We start from the raw sequence: 18,550 nt of genomic DNA, 5'->3' as shown, positions 1-18,550 counted from the left end.
CGCATGTTTGTTTTGGCCAGGCTTTTACGTCGGCTGTCCTTCCTGACACAACCCTCTGTACTTTTCCGGGCTTGGGACAGGCACAACAAGATACATCAACACATTCAAATAAACAATTCTCGACTCACCACATAATTAGAATAATGATCATTTTGTGATGTGCATTAAAGTTTTCAATTTTGTTTCCTGTGGTCTACCGTCCCCTCGCAGTAACAAACTTGAATGGTGGCTTGGAGGCCAGCAGCTCCGACTCGGATGATGACGACAAGCTACACATCGTGGAAGACGAAGGCCCGCCGGACGCCGATGCCTTCGCTGGTGCGAGGAGGGGCCGCCGCCAACCCAAAGACGCAACAGATGCCAACAATGCAGTATTAGCGCACAACGGAGCCTGGAATGGAGGTACGAACACATTGGAGTGAAATATTGGGAACCCCACAACAAAATGATGAGAAGGAGGAAACGAAGAAAAGAGGAAATGAAAGTCGGAAGGAAGTGAGGGAGGGCGAAAGGAAGCGAAGATTTGAATGAAGGAAGTTCAGGTGGGAAGAAGGAACGGAAAGAAGGTTGAATAGAAAGGGATGGTGAGAAGAGGGGCAGGACGGAAAGAAAAAAAAAGAGCCTGGAGGAATGACGGAATAATAATAATAATAATAATAATAATAATAATAATAATAATAATAATAATAATAATAATAATAATAATAATAATAATACAACATCAAATTTTAAGCGCCTTTCAAAGCTCTCAGGGACACTTTACAGTTACAGACAAGCATAGGTACTATAATAAATAAAATACAATCACAAATACAATGCAATAAATAAAATACAATTATAAATAGAACCTTTAAAATTGCATGGGACTTGAAGTTGGGAAGAGAATCGATGTTACGAATGTTGGAAGTGAGTTCCAAAGTTTGGGGGTAGAGCAGTTAAAGGCTCTGCCACCCATCGTGCTGAGACGTGCAGGGTGGGCGGCCGAGGAAGAGGATCTGAGGGAACGAGAGGGAGTAGAAATGTCTGAAGGGTGGGAAGGAAGGACTGAAGAGTGGACGTAAATAGGGGTGAAGGTGAAAGTATGGGGGAGGAAGCAGGAAAGAAGGATGGAAGGAAGGCAGGAAGGTTGGAAGAAAGTCAATGTATAGTTCTATCTGCTATTTTATTATGTATCATTTTACTTATGGTTTTATTGTTATGTGCTTTGTTTTATTGTTTTTATTGTAAAGTGTCCTTGGGTGTTTTGAAAGGCGCTTGAAATAAAATGTATTATTATTTTATTATTATTAAAGGGAAAAGAAGAAAATGTGATCACATATAAGAAGAATAAAGCAAGCGGTGTCAAGAAAAAATCAAGAATTTGTGAAAGAAGGGAGGGAGGGAGGGAGGGAGAGAATAGAATCACGAATGTATGAAAGGAAGGAAGGTAGAAAAGGAAGGAGGGAAGGAAGAAAGAAACATGTAAAAAAGAAGCGATAAAAGATAAGGGAGAAATGAATCAAGAATGTATGAAAGGAAGGAAAGGGAAGGAAGGAAGGAAGGAAGGAAGGAAGGAAGGAAGGAAGGAAGGAAGGAAGGAAGGAAGGAAGAAAGTATTGAACGAAAGAAAAATGTAGGCAAATGTATTGAGACAGTCAATGAAAGTAAAAATGAAGAAAATATAGTTTGGACCAAACCATCTGAATACTCTAAGAAAGTAACAGTCCAAATGAAACATCAGCAAGTAGAGGTGAAAATTAAGGGGAAGATGGAAGGCAGATGTGGAAAAAATTGGGATGATGAGGTCATGGGAAAGGCAGATCATGTGGCTAAATGCAGACACGCACGCTTCACCTGCCGCTGACCGAGCTTTGCAGGAAGAGGTGCGGCATTTGGCGCTCGTCTAGCCTCCTTCATAATCCTCTGTCTCCATGGCGATGTGGGAAACCTCCTGACAAGGAAAGAAAAGTTCAACATCACATACGCGCACGTTCTTCCATCGGGGCTGCCACTGGTGACTTGACGCATGTCTGGACGAACAGGTGGCGGGATTATGTCAACCATCATACAGGGGGGGGAATCCAGATTAAAATAACAATGCTTTGACTCAGGATGCCACGATGCTTGTAAACAAGGCCAGGAGAGGCTTAGATGACTTGATCTCATTTTAGCATTTCGTAGCCTCACCTAGCCTAGCCTCACCTGCTAAAGTGGCGAAAACATGACATGGCATCCATGCAAACGAGACTAAAGTGCAGAGCAGATGATAAGCGACCAAAGTAAGGTAATAGGGGTATGGACATAGTCAAGGAAATAAAGGAAAGGATGAAAGAACGGTGGTAAGAAAGAAGGAAGCGAGGGAGGATAATGGTGTGTATGGTAAGAAAAGGAGTTGACTTGAAACCCCAAAACCAGCCCATAAAGCAGACATTTCCAAAGTCCAGCCAGGGGGCCAAATGCGGCCCCTGATCAATTGTCATCCAGCCCGGAGCTTCCATCATAAAATCAATAACATCTGATCCACATTCGTGTGCTTAGCGTTGCCATGTAGAGGCTCAAGTAGGAACAGCAAATTATTAGATAATAATAATAATCATAATACATTTAATTTCTAAGCACCTTTCAAAACTGTCAAGGACACTTTACAGTTACAGGATTTTTTTTGTGCGGGTGAGCAACGGCAGCCATTCGCGCCAGCATTCACTATACCTGGAAGTAATACAGCAGCAAGTTATGAATGGAAGAGGAAAGGAAAGAAAGAAGTGGAAAAACAAAAAACAGGAGCTGCTGGAAAGGCAGCCGCTCTCAACTTTTTTTGTGCTTAATGAACCCCCCAATTTTCTAAAAGGGCAATTTCTAATTTTTGATTTTCTAAAATGGCGACAATCAACAAAAGAAGAATTACTTTGGTTCAACTGTTCTTCTTTTCCCTTTTCCCTGCAAGGAGTCGCCACTGCGAATCAGTGTCCTCCATCTTGTGAGGTTCGATTCACATTTTTGTTTTGATCAAGCTTTTACGTCGGATGTCCTTCCTGACACAACCCTCTGTATTTATCCGGGCTTGGGACTGGCACCAGAAGACACTGGCTTGTGTCCCCTGGTGGCTACAGAACAAGCACTCTATGAACATAATAAAGATGAAGATACTCAGTAAAAGGCTGCCAAACACAAAATGGTCATCGGCACAGCGGCATGCAAACAAAGCAAAACTATACTCACCATTTGATGACAACGCTGTGCTAAAAAAAGTCAATATTCACTTTCAATTTTCAATGTCATTTCAGTTGATGTTAGACGTTTTCCAAACCAAAACACATGCTTAAGATAACTGAAATTCAAATAAAAAAAAGAAATAAGAAAATGTGAAACACAGAATGGCTCGCTGAAATGTATTTAAATTCATTGCTTTGAGTTGCTGTTACGGATGCCCCGCCCTACATTTTTAACACACCAATTCTGTCCCCCTTTGCAAAAATTTGGGACACCCCTGCCATAAATCCTCATTTCAAGCCTGTTATAAACACTTTACCCTCGCTCGTATTGCCCTCTAGCGACAACTTTGTGTAACAATAGCACAACAAACGTCATCCAAAGCATGTTTGTGTGTTTCAGTGAAAGAAGAGCAGGAATGTGCCTCCGGAGAAGAAGAAGAAGATGGAAAGGTGGAGTCGCAGGTTGCTGTGAAGGAAGAAGTAGAGGAGGAGGAGATCCTTGAGAAAGAAGACACGGCCATCGCCTGTCCACAAGCCCCCGACGATGAGCAGAGTCCCACGGAGACGGGGGGCGCCGACGAAAACGGTAACAAGCAAACAGTGACGTGCAGTCAGGAGAGGCAGTTGAGGCCGTGCCTTACCTGTCATCATTAAAATATCAAATGACAAAATTAAATTAAACTGTTATATTTCAGAATCAGAATAATCTTTATTGCCAAGTATGTAGAACACACAAGGAATTTGTTTCCGGTAGAACACGCTGCACGAGTATCGTCGTCAAAAAAACTGCTAAGTGGCACTATACAGTTCCATTTTGGCTACTGTTGAAAGAGTTCAAAGAGTTAATGGCTTGGGGCACAGGTGTCAAAGTCAAGGCCCGCGGGCCAAATCCGGCCCGCCACATCATTTTTTTTCGGCCCGCGAAAGCAAATCAAACTTGTTAAATTCCATGATGATTGCTAAAATCTGAGCCAAAATTTCATATTTTTGGATGTCAACCACAATAAAAGTCATTATTCTTGACTTCAGATTTGAAAACGAGTTATTCATTAATTTGCTGTGTGCTCTATATATAATATTTGAAGGGATTTAAACATTCTAATGGGTTCCCCAAATTCATAACGGCCCTCGAGAGGAAACCATAACTACAATGTGGCCCGCAGCAAAAAATGACTGACACCCCTGGCTTGGGGGAAGAAGCTGTTTAAATGTCTGCTGGATTTGGTGCGCATGGATCGGTATCGCCTGCCTGAGGGGAGTAGCTGGAAAAGGTGGTGGGCAGGGTGCGGAGGGTCCAGTAGAATTTTCCGCGCCCTAGTTTGGATTCTTGCAGTGTGCAAGTCCTCGAGAGTGGGTAGGGCGGTGCCAATGATTTTTTCCGCCGTCCTAACTGTCCGTTGAAGTCGGATTTTGTCCATTTTCGTGGCGGCCCCGAACCAAGCGGTGATGGAAGAACACAGGATGAATTCGATGACAGCCGTGTAGAAATGTTGCAGCACCTCCTGTGGCAGGCCATGCTTCTTTAGCAGCCTCAGGAAGTACATTCTCTGTTGGGCCTTTTTCAGGATAGAGTTGGTGTTGACCTCCCACTTCATGACCTGGGAGACTGTGATTCCCAGAAACTTGAAGGTCTTGACACAAGGCAGTTGGATAGTGTGAGGGGTAGCTGTGGTGATGGATGTTTCCTGAAGTCCACGATCATCTCTACTGTCTTGAGCGTGTTATTTAGTGATTTGTACTTTAAAGTTCTTTTCCATTTAATTTCACAATTTTTGGATTTTTTTTTTCAAAATCGCTGAATTTTCACATTTACCGTTCAAATACTAAGTAGAGACGAGCCGTGAGGCAGCAGTCGGCTGATCCTCACCATGGATTGCGCAATGACTATTCTAACTGTGCTGGCTTGCTCTGCAGTGAGACCGCTTTGTTGTCACTCTGCATATCGCTATTAAAGTGTTCAAACACTTTTAGTGTATGAACTAAATTTATACAGTTTAGCTGGTGTATATAATGTAGAGTCACTTTCCATGATAAACACTATACTACAGTGTTTATTTTATTTTAGTTTGATCAAAACTGTGTGCATAGGTGAGGCACACGGTTCTCCTGCCTCATGACAGGGGGCGCTGGTGATTAGAGAGTCTTCTTGCCACTCCTCGGCTGCAGAATGATAGAATTAGTGAGAGCAAGCTACAGTAAACAGTTAGCATGTTAAGTTAAGTGCAACCATCCAGTCATGTTTTCGTGTTGCTTGGCCTTACCAGCTCCATTTAGTAGTCAGGGAGACATTTAGTTCATATACTCAAAGTTTTTGAGCACTTTAATAACGATATGCAGAGGGACAGCAATGCAGTCTCACTGCAAAGCAAGCTAGCACAGTTAGTCATTGCGCAATCCATGGTGAGGCTCAGCCGGCTGCTGCCTCACTGCTCGTCTCTACTTAGTATTTGAACGGTAAAGGTGAAAATTCAGCGATTTTGAAAAAAATCCAAAAATGGTGAAGTTAAATGGAAAAGAACTTTAAAGTACAAATCACTAAATAAATATAACTGTTTAATTTATTCTTTCATTTAATATTTCCATGATGACAGGTGAGGCACGGCCTCACCTGCCTCCCCTGACTGCACGTCACTGGAATGGAGGATTACATATCTAAATTGAAAGAAATAGAGAGACTTTTAAAACCGAAGAAAGATAAGGAAAGCTTCTACGAAGAAGGTATAGATTCCTTTCTTCAGAAGGAGCGGCGCATGGACTTCATTTATAAGTAAAGTTAACACGATAATAACGTTTTTTTAAATTCATTTTTTCTATGCTACAGTTTATACAAAGAATGCTGACATGACATCTTAAACAAAACATGTTAACTGTTGCCAATCAAATGGTGAATAAGCTACTCTGTAGAGTTCATGTTTGTAAATCTGACTGATGACGTACGTACGGTGCACGTACTTTCAAATAAGTTGTTTTTGCAAACAGCAAAGACACATTCATCTTCAATGACCAGAACAAGTGGGTTTTCATAGCCATCAAACGTAATTTAGGTACAATGAATGTATTATTATGATTATGTTTATAATTATGATGATGATTATTATTATTATCATTGTTATCATTATCAATATTATTATTATTATTATCATGAAATATTTTTATAGTACAATTATTCACTGTACTTCATGTAGTCTACGTTGCTTGTAAAGCTCAAAGGCAATTTTGTCATAAGTGGGCGTGGCTAAAACAGCATAAGAACAGGAAGAATTCTGGACAGAACTGACCTTCTTCTGCATCTGGCTAGATGCTTGGAAATCATGTCATACTTGCACACATTTCAAGACAAGTCAAAGAGTTTTTAGTCACAGACTAGTCTCAGATTGACATTTTTTGTGTCAGTCAAGGCGATTTCATCTCCATTACAGACGGTGCCCAATTTACGAATGAGATACGTGCTGAACGATCGTTCGTAAGGTGAATTTATTAATTGGGGAGACTCAACAAATTCTCAAAAAAAGACTTTATCAACATTGCAGGGATAATACAAGTGGGCCTCAATCGGCAGTACATTTGCACCTAAAAGCTAGCAACCACTCATTTGACGACAATGAGGTTAAAATCTTAGCGAAATAACATAGATGGTTTGAAAGGGGGGTAAAAGAAGCGATTCTTATAAAACAACAACAATCCTTCATTAAACCGGTCTGGTGGGGTGAGGTTCAATTTGGATCGTTCATACATTAGCCTGCTTAGGCAAAACAGGTTAGGCAACATTCGTAATGCTGATGAGGTGATACCGGTGGGAGTGGGGGAAATGGGCCAGTCGTTAGTCAGGAATGTCGCAACAATCAGTGGGGCCACAGGGAGTGGTCCTCTGCTCCCCCCAACCTGAGAGTAGGGACCTATCATAGCTGTGTCCGGCGCCGCCATGTCTGGACATTAGGGATATATAAATAGGGCCGATACGACCAGTCAGGCTTTAGTTCGCTGACGAAGCCTCTTGGATAGGAGGCGAAACATCCGAAACCTTCAAATTTGTACAGATGACGGCTGCAGATTCCTTCTCACCGATATTATTGTTATCATTATCATTATTATTATTATTATTATTAAAATGTTCGTATGTACTGTTGTTCGTAACTCAAATGTCCGTAAGTAGGGGAGTGTCTGTATACCAAGTGTACATTGTAAAATTTGTGCACAAATGAGTTTTGGGCAAATCTAACATGCATTTACCGGTATATAAAAAAAAAATGGTTTTTTATAATTTTGGATCACTCTTTCCTTATCAGACCATAACTTTTTATTATCCCCCGTCGGCTTTGCCACCAGGCACGCCGGACACCTTTCAACTGCACATGTGTCCGTACTGCTCGAGGGGCTACAAACGCAATGCTTCACTGAAGGAGCACATCAAGTATCGGCACGAAACCAGTGAAGACAACTACCGCTGCTCGCACTGCAGCTACACCTTCACGTACCGCTCGCAACTTGAGAGGCACATGAGCCACCACCGGGGCAACAAGGACCAGGTGGGGACACATTTTCACATTTTCCACAATCTAGTAACCCGTCCATTCTCTATATGTGGGACTGATTTGTTTGTCTTTTAATCCTCGATGGGAATGGCCACATCTGTCTTTATGGGACAAATGGACAAAATGTTTGTTTTTGGAGGACCCTTGGAAATGGACGAACTACCCCAAAAATGGCCATTTTGAAACTAAAATGTCAAGACTTACTGTTTCTTTTGCAGGATAGGTTCTTGAGACTTTCTTATGGTTCCACCCGTATTTGTGATAGCAACCAAATTCCATACGGCTCAGGGAAACTCCCACCTCTCCGTTTCTACATCAAGTTGGCTTCTCCATTTAATGATGGCCAGCAGCATAATGACGACTCAATTTAAATCCCACAAAAAAATTTACTCTAGGCCACAGATGTCCAAGTCAAGCCCCGGGGGCCAAATCTGGCCCACCACATAATTTTATTCGGCCCACAAAAGCAAATCAAGCGTATCAAGTGCCATGATGCTTGCTAAAGCCCGAACCAAAATGTCAAATTGTCCCAAAACTATCCATCCATCCATCAATTTTCCAGACCGCTTAATCCTCATTAGGGTCGCGGGAGTTGCTGTAGCCTGTCCTAGCCGTCTTCGGTTATTAATTAATTTGTTGTGCGCTCTACTGTATATGTAATATGTGAAGGGGATTAAACATTCTCATGACTTCCCCAAATTCATCACAGCTCCCTAGAGGAGACCATAACTACAATGTGGCCTGTGGGGAAAAATATGTTTGAGATCCTTGCCTTAGGCCGAATTGATTTTTTTTTCTTAATTAACTTTGACACTTGGGAATTATTAAAATTACTGTCAGAATGACCGATTTCAAATGTTAAAAAAATGCAGATATGCCATTTGTTTTGCAGCATAGATTCTTGAAAGTTTTTTGTGGGTTTTCTCATGATAAAGATGCCGATGTGGGCTGTTGACAGTTGAAAAGTCAAACAGACCGGAGGAAACTGACAAATTGAAGATAATGAATGATTAACTGAAGTAGGTTGCAAGTGGAACCTAACCACTTCTGCTCTACCTTCTGATAGGATTTTTTTTAACATTACCAAGTAGGTCCAAGTAGAATCATTCGCATTATTTGTTTTTCAATAATAAAAAAAATAAGAAACTCATTCTGGAACCACCATTCGTCCTTCACCATTCGTCCTTTCACACCCGTTCACTTCTGGAAACCACCCCTATTTATTCATCCCAATGGACCAGTCTGGCCTTAGTTGGCCCACTTCCTTCTTGGTTACATGTGTTCTCACCTGTAGTGCTTCTCTCTGGCGTTAACAGGCCTGGAAGTAGTGGTTCTTATGAAAATGTTGAACTAGAAGAACTTCTAGAAGAACTTCTAGTTCACTAGAAGAACTTCTCGAAGAACTTCTAGTTCAATAGTTTTAACATTTACTTTGCATTGGTGTTTGACAGCGTTTCTTCTAAATTTCTTGACTCAGCGTCACGTGCAGCCGTCCGGTGGTGCTGGAAGTGGAGGAGGCACTCGCAAGTTCAAGTGCACAGAGTGCTTCAAGGCTTTCAAGTACAAACACCACCTGAAGGAGCACTTGCGCATTCACAGCGGTGAGTAAAATCGATAGAATTCCAGCTCTGGAATGGATAGCTTGATGATTGTTGATTGAATGTGCATTGGTATCCAAATAATCACAGGGAACAAATTTGATCAGGTATGTTATGCGGAATTGAGATAAACATTTTCCTACCCATTGAAATGTTTTTGTCTTTTGTCATGTGTAGTTGTATGTTAGTTGAATATCACATGAACGTGGCCAGTGCGAGTACACCGGAAAGAGGAGCACAATGTTAAGTGAAAATTATGCAAAATCATGGCAAAAAATATTTTTCACGTTCTATCTATGACCATTCTTTTTTTTTAACTCATTCTTATGTACAAAAATGTGTCCACTCCAGTGCTAGGCTTTTTGTCACTCAAATTCCAAGACCCACACAATATTGAGTTTTCGGACTACATAAATATTTAATGCAGCGTAAGAAACCTTAGACTCTCTTCTTTAATCTGGGAAAAAAAGGAGTTAACTTGAAAAGTGAGCCACAACATTGAATTTTACTTGTATTTTGGGACTTTGGCCCTATATTAGTTTTGAAGAGTCTCTGAACATTAACCAGTTGGCTTCTGACCTTTGATCCCATGTTCCTGCAGTAATTTTGACTGAAGTGGTCTTAATAAATATGGTTGTTTTTTAACATAGAGTAGTCTTTTCGGGTTTAGAGAGATATTACTTTTTATTCCTGCAATTGGCTGGCAACCAATTCAAGGTGTCCCCGCCTAGTGCCCGAAGACGGCTGGGATAGGCTCCAGAACCCCCCGCGACCCTAATGAGGAATAAGCGGTACGGAAAATGAAATGGATTACTTTTGATCCCAGCTGTGTCCTTTAACTTGAAGATCTCTCAAAATCAACAGTCTTTGTTCTGACAATCTGGTAATGTTTGATGATTAGCTCAAAATGTTGGCACTGGAGAAGAAAGGACTTTCACACACTATGTAGGAGGCCGATCAAAATGATCAGCTTGGTAGAGGTTGCTCTGATATGAAACTCCACGTCATCCTGCCAATTTATAAAGAGTTCTGTTTAACTGTATTTCTTTTTGTTTTCTAGGCGAGAAACCATATGAGTGCACCAACTGCAAGAAGCGGTTCTCCCATTCAGGCTCATACAGCTCGCACATTAGCAGCAAGAAGTGCGTGAGTGTGGCCTGCATCCCCAACGGCCTGGCGCGCAAGCCCGTTAAGCCACCGCAGCCCATCACCGACAACCCGCGGGTCGTCATCGCCTCGGCCCGCGTGGAAAGCAAACCACTCCAAGAGCAGCTGCCCCTCACGCAAATCAAATCTGAGGTGCCCGAGCACCCCAGCAAGCCGACCATTGTGGCGGCACCGGCTGCCAACGGGACGGCGACCCAGCCTCAACAAGCCCTGTCTCAGGGCGTCGCTGTGGTGCTCCCAACTATGGGTCTGGTGCCGCCCATCAACATCAACCTGGGTGATCTGCAGAACGTCTTGAAGGTGGCTCTGGATGGGAATGTTTTGAGGCAGGTTTCTGGGGACTGCCAATGGGACCGCCGTGCAGGGCAAATCGGGAATCGTGGTACAACAACCTCAACAGCAGATCATCAGCCTACCTGCCTTTGTGGACCACGACGGGACAACCAAGATCATCATCAACTACAGTATCGGACCCGCTCCTGTCGGTGCTGCCACTCCCGTCACCCCTGCCCAACCTATGTCTCTTTTAATCAAAAACAACATTGTTCCGGCTGCACCCATCATGACCAAAACGGACGAGCCACCTCCTAAGGTGGACCTCAGTTTGGTTAAGGACGAACCTGAAGAGTCAGTGCCCATCACAGAAACAAAGACAGACCAGGTGATCACCGTCAAGAAGGAAGAAGGTGAGGGACCTCCACCAAACTCCGAATCCAGCACTTGTCCCCTCTGCGATGAGTGCCCCGAGCATCTCGAGGCACTGCACTTGCTCCAGCACCACAAGGCAGCCAATGGGGAGGCGGTGGACTCGGCTGCCTTGGATCCATCCTTTGCCGCCTTGCTTAGTGATGCTGGGGTGACACTGCAGCAGGAGCCAGCCGTGGATGACCTCCTGACCCCCCTAAAGTCCTACTTTGCCTCCAATGCCAACCCCAACCAGGCAGAACTGGAGAAGATCTCAGACTCTGTTAGTATTCCTGTGGACGTGGTGCGTAAATGGTTTGCCAAGATGAACTCTGGGACAAAGAGCTGCCAAGACAAGACCGCATCCAAACCGACTGAATCCCTAAACTATGAGTCAGAGAACACCAAGCAAGCTACTTGTAGATCACAGTCTGATTCCCCGTCGTTAAATGCCAGTGACCTGGTCATCGTGAAAAGCGAGCCAGAGGACACAGAGGCTCAAGAGTCCCAGGCGGAACCCTTGGACCTGTCCCTCCCAAAGCACCTCAGCGCTCCCACAACCACTGCACCCTCAGAGGATTCCCCACCTGCCAAAAAAACAACGCAGCAGATGAAGCTGACCTGTCTGAGGAAGGAACAGGTGGGCGGTCGTACCGTCTATGTCGCCACGCCTCAGACAGGCAGAACCGCTGTCAGCATTGTGCCCAGCTCTCAGCTACCCACACTGGTAGCCATTACGGGTCAGGGCACAGTGGGTTGCCTTGGTGCCCTGGGCGGCTCGGCCAAGCGGACCATCCTCATCCCACAGCTCACCTACACCTACGCCAACACGGCCGGAGACGCAGCCAAGACGGTGGTGCTTAACGGACATAAGGTATGAATGGCTGTGAGTTAACAATTGTGGTGCTAGTACAGAACCTTGTGGCACTCCGCATGGTGATTGCTTTTCCAGTACTACTTTGAAGCTAATTAAATCAATCTACTCATAAAAGATAAAATCAACATTTCCACTGAAAATGAAGAGAAATTCCACTCATCCATTCCAGCCTGCTTAAAGACTCTCCCAAAAACACAAAACAAAATTCCAGTAATGATTCTAGGGCCAATTGAAGAACAAAGTCAAACCCGTCAGAAGCAAATTAGTCACATTGAGAAACAACGAAAGAACCAAAAACCAGTCAATCACCACGTCAAGAATTACAGCAAGGACCAGGTCAGGAAATACTTGAGGACCGACGACTTAACTCATTCACTGCCATTCCAGAATGTATTCGGGATTTCAAAAGTGTGACGTTGAGCGCCATTCCCGAATTTTTTTGGATTTTGGTTTTTTTTGGGGGGGTTGTCGATAAAGCGCTGGTCAGACCTCTGGATATGTTTTTTTTTCCTTCCACGAGGGGGCAGCATTTGCCTTTTTCTCGATGTTCGCGCTTTGTTACAGCTTCAGCTGTTGTTAAAGCACAATATAAATCAATATGTATGTAATGTGCTAACCACTCGACCGAGTGGTTAGAACACCGGCTTCACAGTGCAGAGGTCGCCTGTTCGCGTCCTGCTCCGGCCTCCCTGTGTGAAATTTGCATTTTCTCCCCGGCCTGTGTGGGTTTTCTCCGGGTCCTCCGGTACTCTCCCACGTTCCAAAAACATGCATGCCAGGCTGATTGAACACTTCAAATTGTCTGTAGGTGTGACTGTGAGAATGACTGTTGTTTGTCTTTGTGTGCCCTGTGATTGGCTGGCAACCAATTCAGGGTGTCTCCCGCCGAGTGCCCGAAGACGGCTGGGATAGGCTCCAGCACCCCCCACGACCCTAATGAGGAATAAGCGGTACGGAAAATGGATGGATGGATGTAATATATTGTATTATGTACAGCCACCCCCATTACAAGCTCAGATATCTCCAGACCTATATAGTTTAAGAATTAACTTTATTTTCTGATGAAAGAAGAGAGTCTAAGGCAGGGGTGGGCACTCCTGGTCCTGGAGGGCCACCCTCCTGCATGTTTTCCAAGTCTCCCTGTTACAATGAACCTGATTCAAATAATCAGATAATCACCAAGCTCTGCGGAAGCCTTACATTGAACCTGCTCATTTGAATCAGGTGTGTTGCAACAAAGAGACTTGGAAAACATGCAGGAGGGTGGCCCTCCAGGACCAGCAGTGCCCACCCCTGGTCTAAGGTCTCTAACACTGCCACTGCTCACCCGCAGGAAAACGTATCCTGTGACTGTAAAGTGACCTTGAGAGTTTTGAAAGGCGCTTGTAAATGAAATGTATTATTATTATTATTATTAAATGTTTATGTAGTATTAAAACTCAATATTCTGTGGGTCCTGCAATTTGAGTGAAAATTACAAAAAACTGGCACTGGAGTGGACACATTTTTGCACATCGTCTGGCAGTGAATGAGTTAAATATTTCATGAATTCATTACCCCATCCGAATTTTTTTAAGAACCTAGTAGAGAAACAAAAGCTACTAAGCTCCATCTATAATGAGTATTTGAAGCAAATCTGACTTGTATTTTTCTTTGCTGGTTTTCCCATGCAGACTCCAGCCCTTATTACTGACCCTGTGCTGAAGGAGAAAAAAGAGTTGATCGTCATGAAGAAACCTCGTCTGGTAAATGGTGTCTATGCTTGCGACCTGTGCAACAAGGTCTTTCAGAAGGGGAGCTCCTTGCTCAGGCACAAATACGAACACACAGGTACGCTCGACTGGATGGTGTCACCCTGAGTTGGGGAACTCAAGTCAGTTGCCAATTGTAGGCCTTCGGTTCTGCCTCGGTGAAGGAAGCCTCATAATGTGCTTTTTCTAGGTCGGTGCTATATGTTGAAACATGAAAAATAAGACTTGAGACTTACTTTTGACTTCCACATGTTAACTCATTCACTGCCAGGCGACGCGTCCACTCCAGTGCCAGGGTTTTTGTTTGTCATTTTCACTCAAATTGTAAGACCCACAGAGTATTGAGTTTTAGAACTACATAAACATTCAATTCAGCGTTAGAAACCTTTGACTCTCTTCTTTGATCAGAAAAGAAGAGTTATTTCCGAAGTTATATAGGTCTGGAGTTATGTGAGCTTGAAATGGGGGCAGCTGTACAAAATCCAATACAATACATACATATTGATTTATATGGTGCTTTAACAACAGCTAAACTTGTAACAAAGCACTAACATGAACGCTGCCCCCTCGTGTAAGGGAAAAACATTGCCAGAGGTCCGACCAGCACCTTATCGGCACCCCCCGCAAGAAAAAACAAAACCCATTCCCAATTAAATTCGGGAATGTCAGCAGTGAGTTAATCTCTGCTCTGAACCCATCTCTAAAAAAGACCTTTAAGATTTTTGTCAACGTTTGGTGCGTTTGTGTTTGCAGGAAAGCGCCCTCATGAGTGCCCGGTGTGCAAGAAGGCCTTCAAGCACAAGCACCACCTAATTGAGCACTCGCGCCTCCACTCGGGTGAAAAACCATACCAGTGCAACAAGTGCGGCAAACGCTTCTCGCACTCTGGCTCCTACTCGCAGCACATGAATCACCGCTACTCCTACTGCAAGCCAGACGGTTCAGACTCTGGCTCCAGCCCGGACGGCGATGCCATCACCGTGGGCGACCTGGACACCACGGTGGACTCGGACCTCGGCGAAAGCGAAGAGGACGAGGAAGCCATGTGCGTTGACGACATCCGAGTCATCCAGGTGGATGACGGCGAGTGCGAAATTTACGAGGGCAACTTTGACGACGATGAAGAAGACGACGACGACGACGATAATGTGGAAGATGAAGAACATGAAGAAAAGAAAGAGAAAAACCTGGATGTGGATGAATTTGCATGCCAGGTGGTCGAGGTAGAGCTGAAGCATGACCAGACGCAGGAGACTGCCGTCGAGCAGAAAGTGGACAAGGCTGATACGGCCGGTGTCCACCTGGAACCGATGGCGGACTGCGCGTATAAACGCATCAGGGACTGGTCGGACAGTGAAGAGTCCTCCGATGAACAAGCTGTGACGGACGCCAAATAAGCCAACCAAACCCCCCTGTCCCAACTTTGGGACACTTTGAGAGCCACACAGCTCCGACTCTGGCTTCTACTCCTGCGTCGGTTCTGGGTCCAGATCTCCAGTTCAGTAGGGAATATTGACCCACTTGAAAATGGACCCCTCTTTAGAATAGTGACACCCCCCCCCCTCTCCAAAATGACAGAAACTGTGACAACATTAAAATGAGTCCTTACACTTCTTTTCCTCGCCAAAGTAATTACAGTGTTTGGCAGCCCCACGACTTCGAAAAAAAGGTTATGCATTGCCTATAGATGCCAAGAAACACTAACTTTGTCAAGAAGAAACTTATCAACCCCAACATAGTTCCTTGGCACCAATATGAGATGCTAGAAAAACGTGACTTTTGTCAATACAACAATCCGCCCCCATAGCCCCCCCCCCCCCCCCCCCCCCGCCCTCTCGCAAAAAAACTGCGATGAGGTACCTTTACATATACTGAAGTGCGAATATGTGGGGGCTCACCGCACTTAGTAAAACTTGAAGCTTCAGTATATTTTAGCCGTGGGTGGTCACACTCTACGGGGTCCATTTGCAATCTTACAGAATATACCGGCTTTGAGTCCGACTCCAGATCTGGTCCTGGTTCCAATTCCAGCTTTGACTTTAACTCCGGTTGGCTGCTTTTTACGGTCCGCAACTGTGTCCAAACACCCAGGTGTGCCTGAACTTTTTTTTCTTTCTTTCTCGTGCAAATATCAGTGTTACAAAACATTCATAGACGCTTTGCATTATGTTACTAACACCATTTTTGTTTGTTTGTATGATTTTGGGTTGCCAATGTTTCTGACGTCATCAGTATTCTCCTTGAGTTTTGCGAACAAAGAAAAAAAAACCCACAAAAAAAGCGCTGCACTACAGTTTTCCCACCTGTCACCCTTTCAGTGTTAAACGGCGTTTGTTTTCATTTTTGACTCTTAGCCTTAAGGAAAACAAGACGTATTCCGCTCGCTCGCACCCACCCGTGAGCAAAATGGGCGGCGCCCCCTGCCTTATGCAAGACCTGCGTGCTGTTAAAAGTGCCATTGAACAGTGTTGTCAATTGTCTCCTCACTCGAGTGGAAGGTGTTAACACGCCTCTGTTACTTTATGATCCCGTGTTATTTTCACTCGTTTCATATGAAGGTTTCCTAACGTCTGTTACGAGCGCCCGGCGCCATGTTCGCGTCTGTTTGGCCGCCTCCTAACCACAGCCACCGCAAACCATGTCATCAAATCATTGACCGAGTTTTCACGTTTTTTCCCACTAAATCCTTTTTCAATTATTTTTTTTAGCGTACATTCTCAGCCTTCTTGTAAAGTAAATACATAAATAAAGACAAAATTATGACGATTTTCCCCCAAAAAAGTAAATATAAAATAGAGATGTTAAAAATATAAAAAATTGTATATCATGATTTGTTGAATGTTAGTTGCAACAATAAAACAATGATTTTCGAAATTATCAATGTAAAATAAATGATTGCAATTTGTGAAGCCAATTAGATTTATTTTTTACATTTAAGATTTTTTTTGCAAACTTTTTTATAATTAATAGTTTAAATTGAGTTCTAAAATTGATTTTTTGGGGTTGACATTTTAAAAATTCTTTCTGAGTCGTAGAGCAGAGTAAGATCATTTTTCATCTCCATATTTCTATGTTCATTCAAATATATTCAGAAAGGAAAGTTTTACAGTTTTTTTTAAATTTGAACCGAATGTCAAGGATTTTCACATTTTTATATTCCCAAAAGTTGCATTATAATTATACATTGGGATTTGTAAAACCAGTAAAGATACAAATTAGGATCACAATTTTATGGATTTTTATACATTTTTTAAAGTTTCAATTTAACTAAATGTTATTTAAACTCGCAACGGAAATGACTTGACACAAGGACAATTAATGTTCCATTTGCATACTTCAACTATTTTAGCAATTAAAAAACGTGATTTGTAATGCAGTAAAAACCAAGCTGTTTAATTAAATGGTAACAAGTTCAAGTTTTTTTCCTGATCTTATTCCCACTGTGAAGCCATAACAAAATCAAGTTAACTTCTACATCTACACAAATTTTATGATTTCAGTTTAACTCATTCACTGCCATTCCCGAATTTATTCGTGAATGACATGGAAAAGTGTGACGTGGAGCGCCATTCCCGAATTTGTATGGGTTTTGTTTTTTCTTGCGTGGGGTGCCGATAAGGTGCTGGTCAGACCTCTGTCAATGTTTTTTCCTTATGAGAGGGGGCAGCGTTTGTCTTTTATCAAACGCATGACGTGAAGGATGTGAAAAGACAGAGACTAAGGTTTCTTACGATGCATTGAATGTTATATAGTCCCAAAACTCAATATTTAGTAGATACTGCAATTTCAGTAAAAATGACTAAAACCCTGGCACTGGAGTGGACACATCATTGCACATATTCTGGCAGTGAATGAGTTAATTTAACACCTAAAAACGATCACACTTGATTGAATTCATCCCACTAGTGCACTTGTTCAGGTCGATAACGGTGGCCTTCTGTCCTGCACTTTGGGCGGCAAACGTTGGCCAACATGGCGCTCGCGCGTGTCCTCCATTTGTGACTTTACCGGAACAGTATTTTTGTTGTTAAATTTCAATGTGTTTTTAACAAAGCCAGTATTACAAAGTCTGTATTATTTATGTGTGTTTTTTTTTGTATTTTCCTTATGTTGGTTATTTATTACGCATCATTATTGGTAGTGTACATGACTTTAGGATGAATTCATAACAATAATATATTTTAGTATAAAAAAAAAACAACAAATCAAAGAAGCTAAGCCCACTGCTTGGTTCTGGGACTTTTCTGGGTTTGTTTTACAGGAAAAAAAACTAAATAAAAATTACAAATATTCATCATTGTATTATCTTATAGTGTTAAAAGAAATGAACCCGAATGAAAGTGTTACATGTCGTCGTGATGAAGTTACTGACTGAAAACGCATGAGATGAAGCTCCACTCCTCTTTTTTTAATTTCTTATTTGGTCTGTTATCGTCGTGCCATCGTGTTGCATCACGTTTGTCCTCTTTTGTCCTGTTTGTCCCTACACAATAAACATGACTGCATCCCTGACTTGTGGTTGTGTCAAACTTGATGTTTTCAAAATCTTGAAAAAAATAGTGCACCTCTCTGTCCCCTCATACACCGTTTTAAAAAAAGATCCAAACTCCTTTCAAGTTAGACACAAGCGTTAGTCAAAATACCTCCCAGTCGCCCACCCAAAAAAAGCCAAAACAGCCTATTTATGGGAAATTAGCGCATTTGAATTGATCATCGAAAGCTTCATTGATTTTTACATCTCCTTTTCCAC

The 18,550-nt window shown here is 42.9% G+C and overlaps 1 protein-coding gene across 1 annotated transcript in view; it reads left to right on the top strand.

The window, feature by feature from the left end:
* Nucleotides 1-18,312, top strand: part of LOC148891673 (zinc finger E-box-binding homeobox 1-like) — a 34,417-nt gene extending 16,105 nt beyond the window's left edge. Inside the window, 8 exon segments of the mRNA XM_089008030.1 lie at nucleotides 211-402; nucleotides 3,592-3,777; nucleotides 7,518-7,717; nucleotides 9,201-9,324; nucleotides 10,382-10,821; nucleotides 10,823-12,046; nucleotides 13,723-13,879; nucleotides 14,554-18,312. Coding sequence (XP_088864156.1) covers nucleotides 211-402; nucleotides 3,592-3,777; nucleotides 7,518-7,717; nucleotides 9,201-9,324; nucleotides 10,382-10,821; nucleotides 10,823-12,046; nucleotides 13,723-13,879; nucleotides 14,554-15,197 — 3,167 coding nt within the window. The 3' untranslated portion in view covers nucleotides 15,198-18,312.
* Nucleotides 18,313-18,550: the final 238 nt, after the last annotated feature.

This window comes from Hippocampus bargibanti, linkage group LG11 (assembly GCF_051943395.1).
Source record: "Hippocampus bargibanti isolate YZ-2025 linkage group LG11, ASM5194339v1, whole genome shotgun sequence".
Classification (NCBI taxonomy): domain Eukaryota; kingdom Metazoa; phylum Chordata; class Actinopteri; order Syngnathiformes; family Syngnathidae; genus Hippocampus; species Hippocampus bargibanti.
This window is presented reverse-complemented; position numbering and strand designations above follow the sequence as displayed.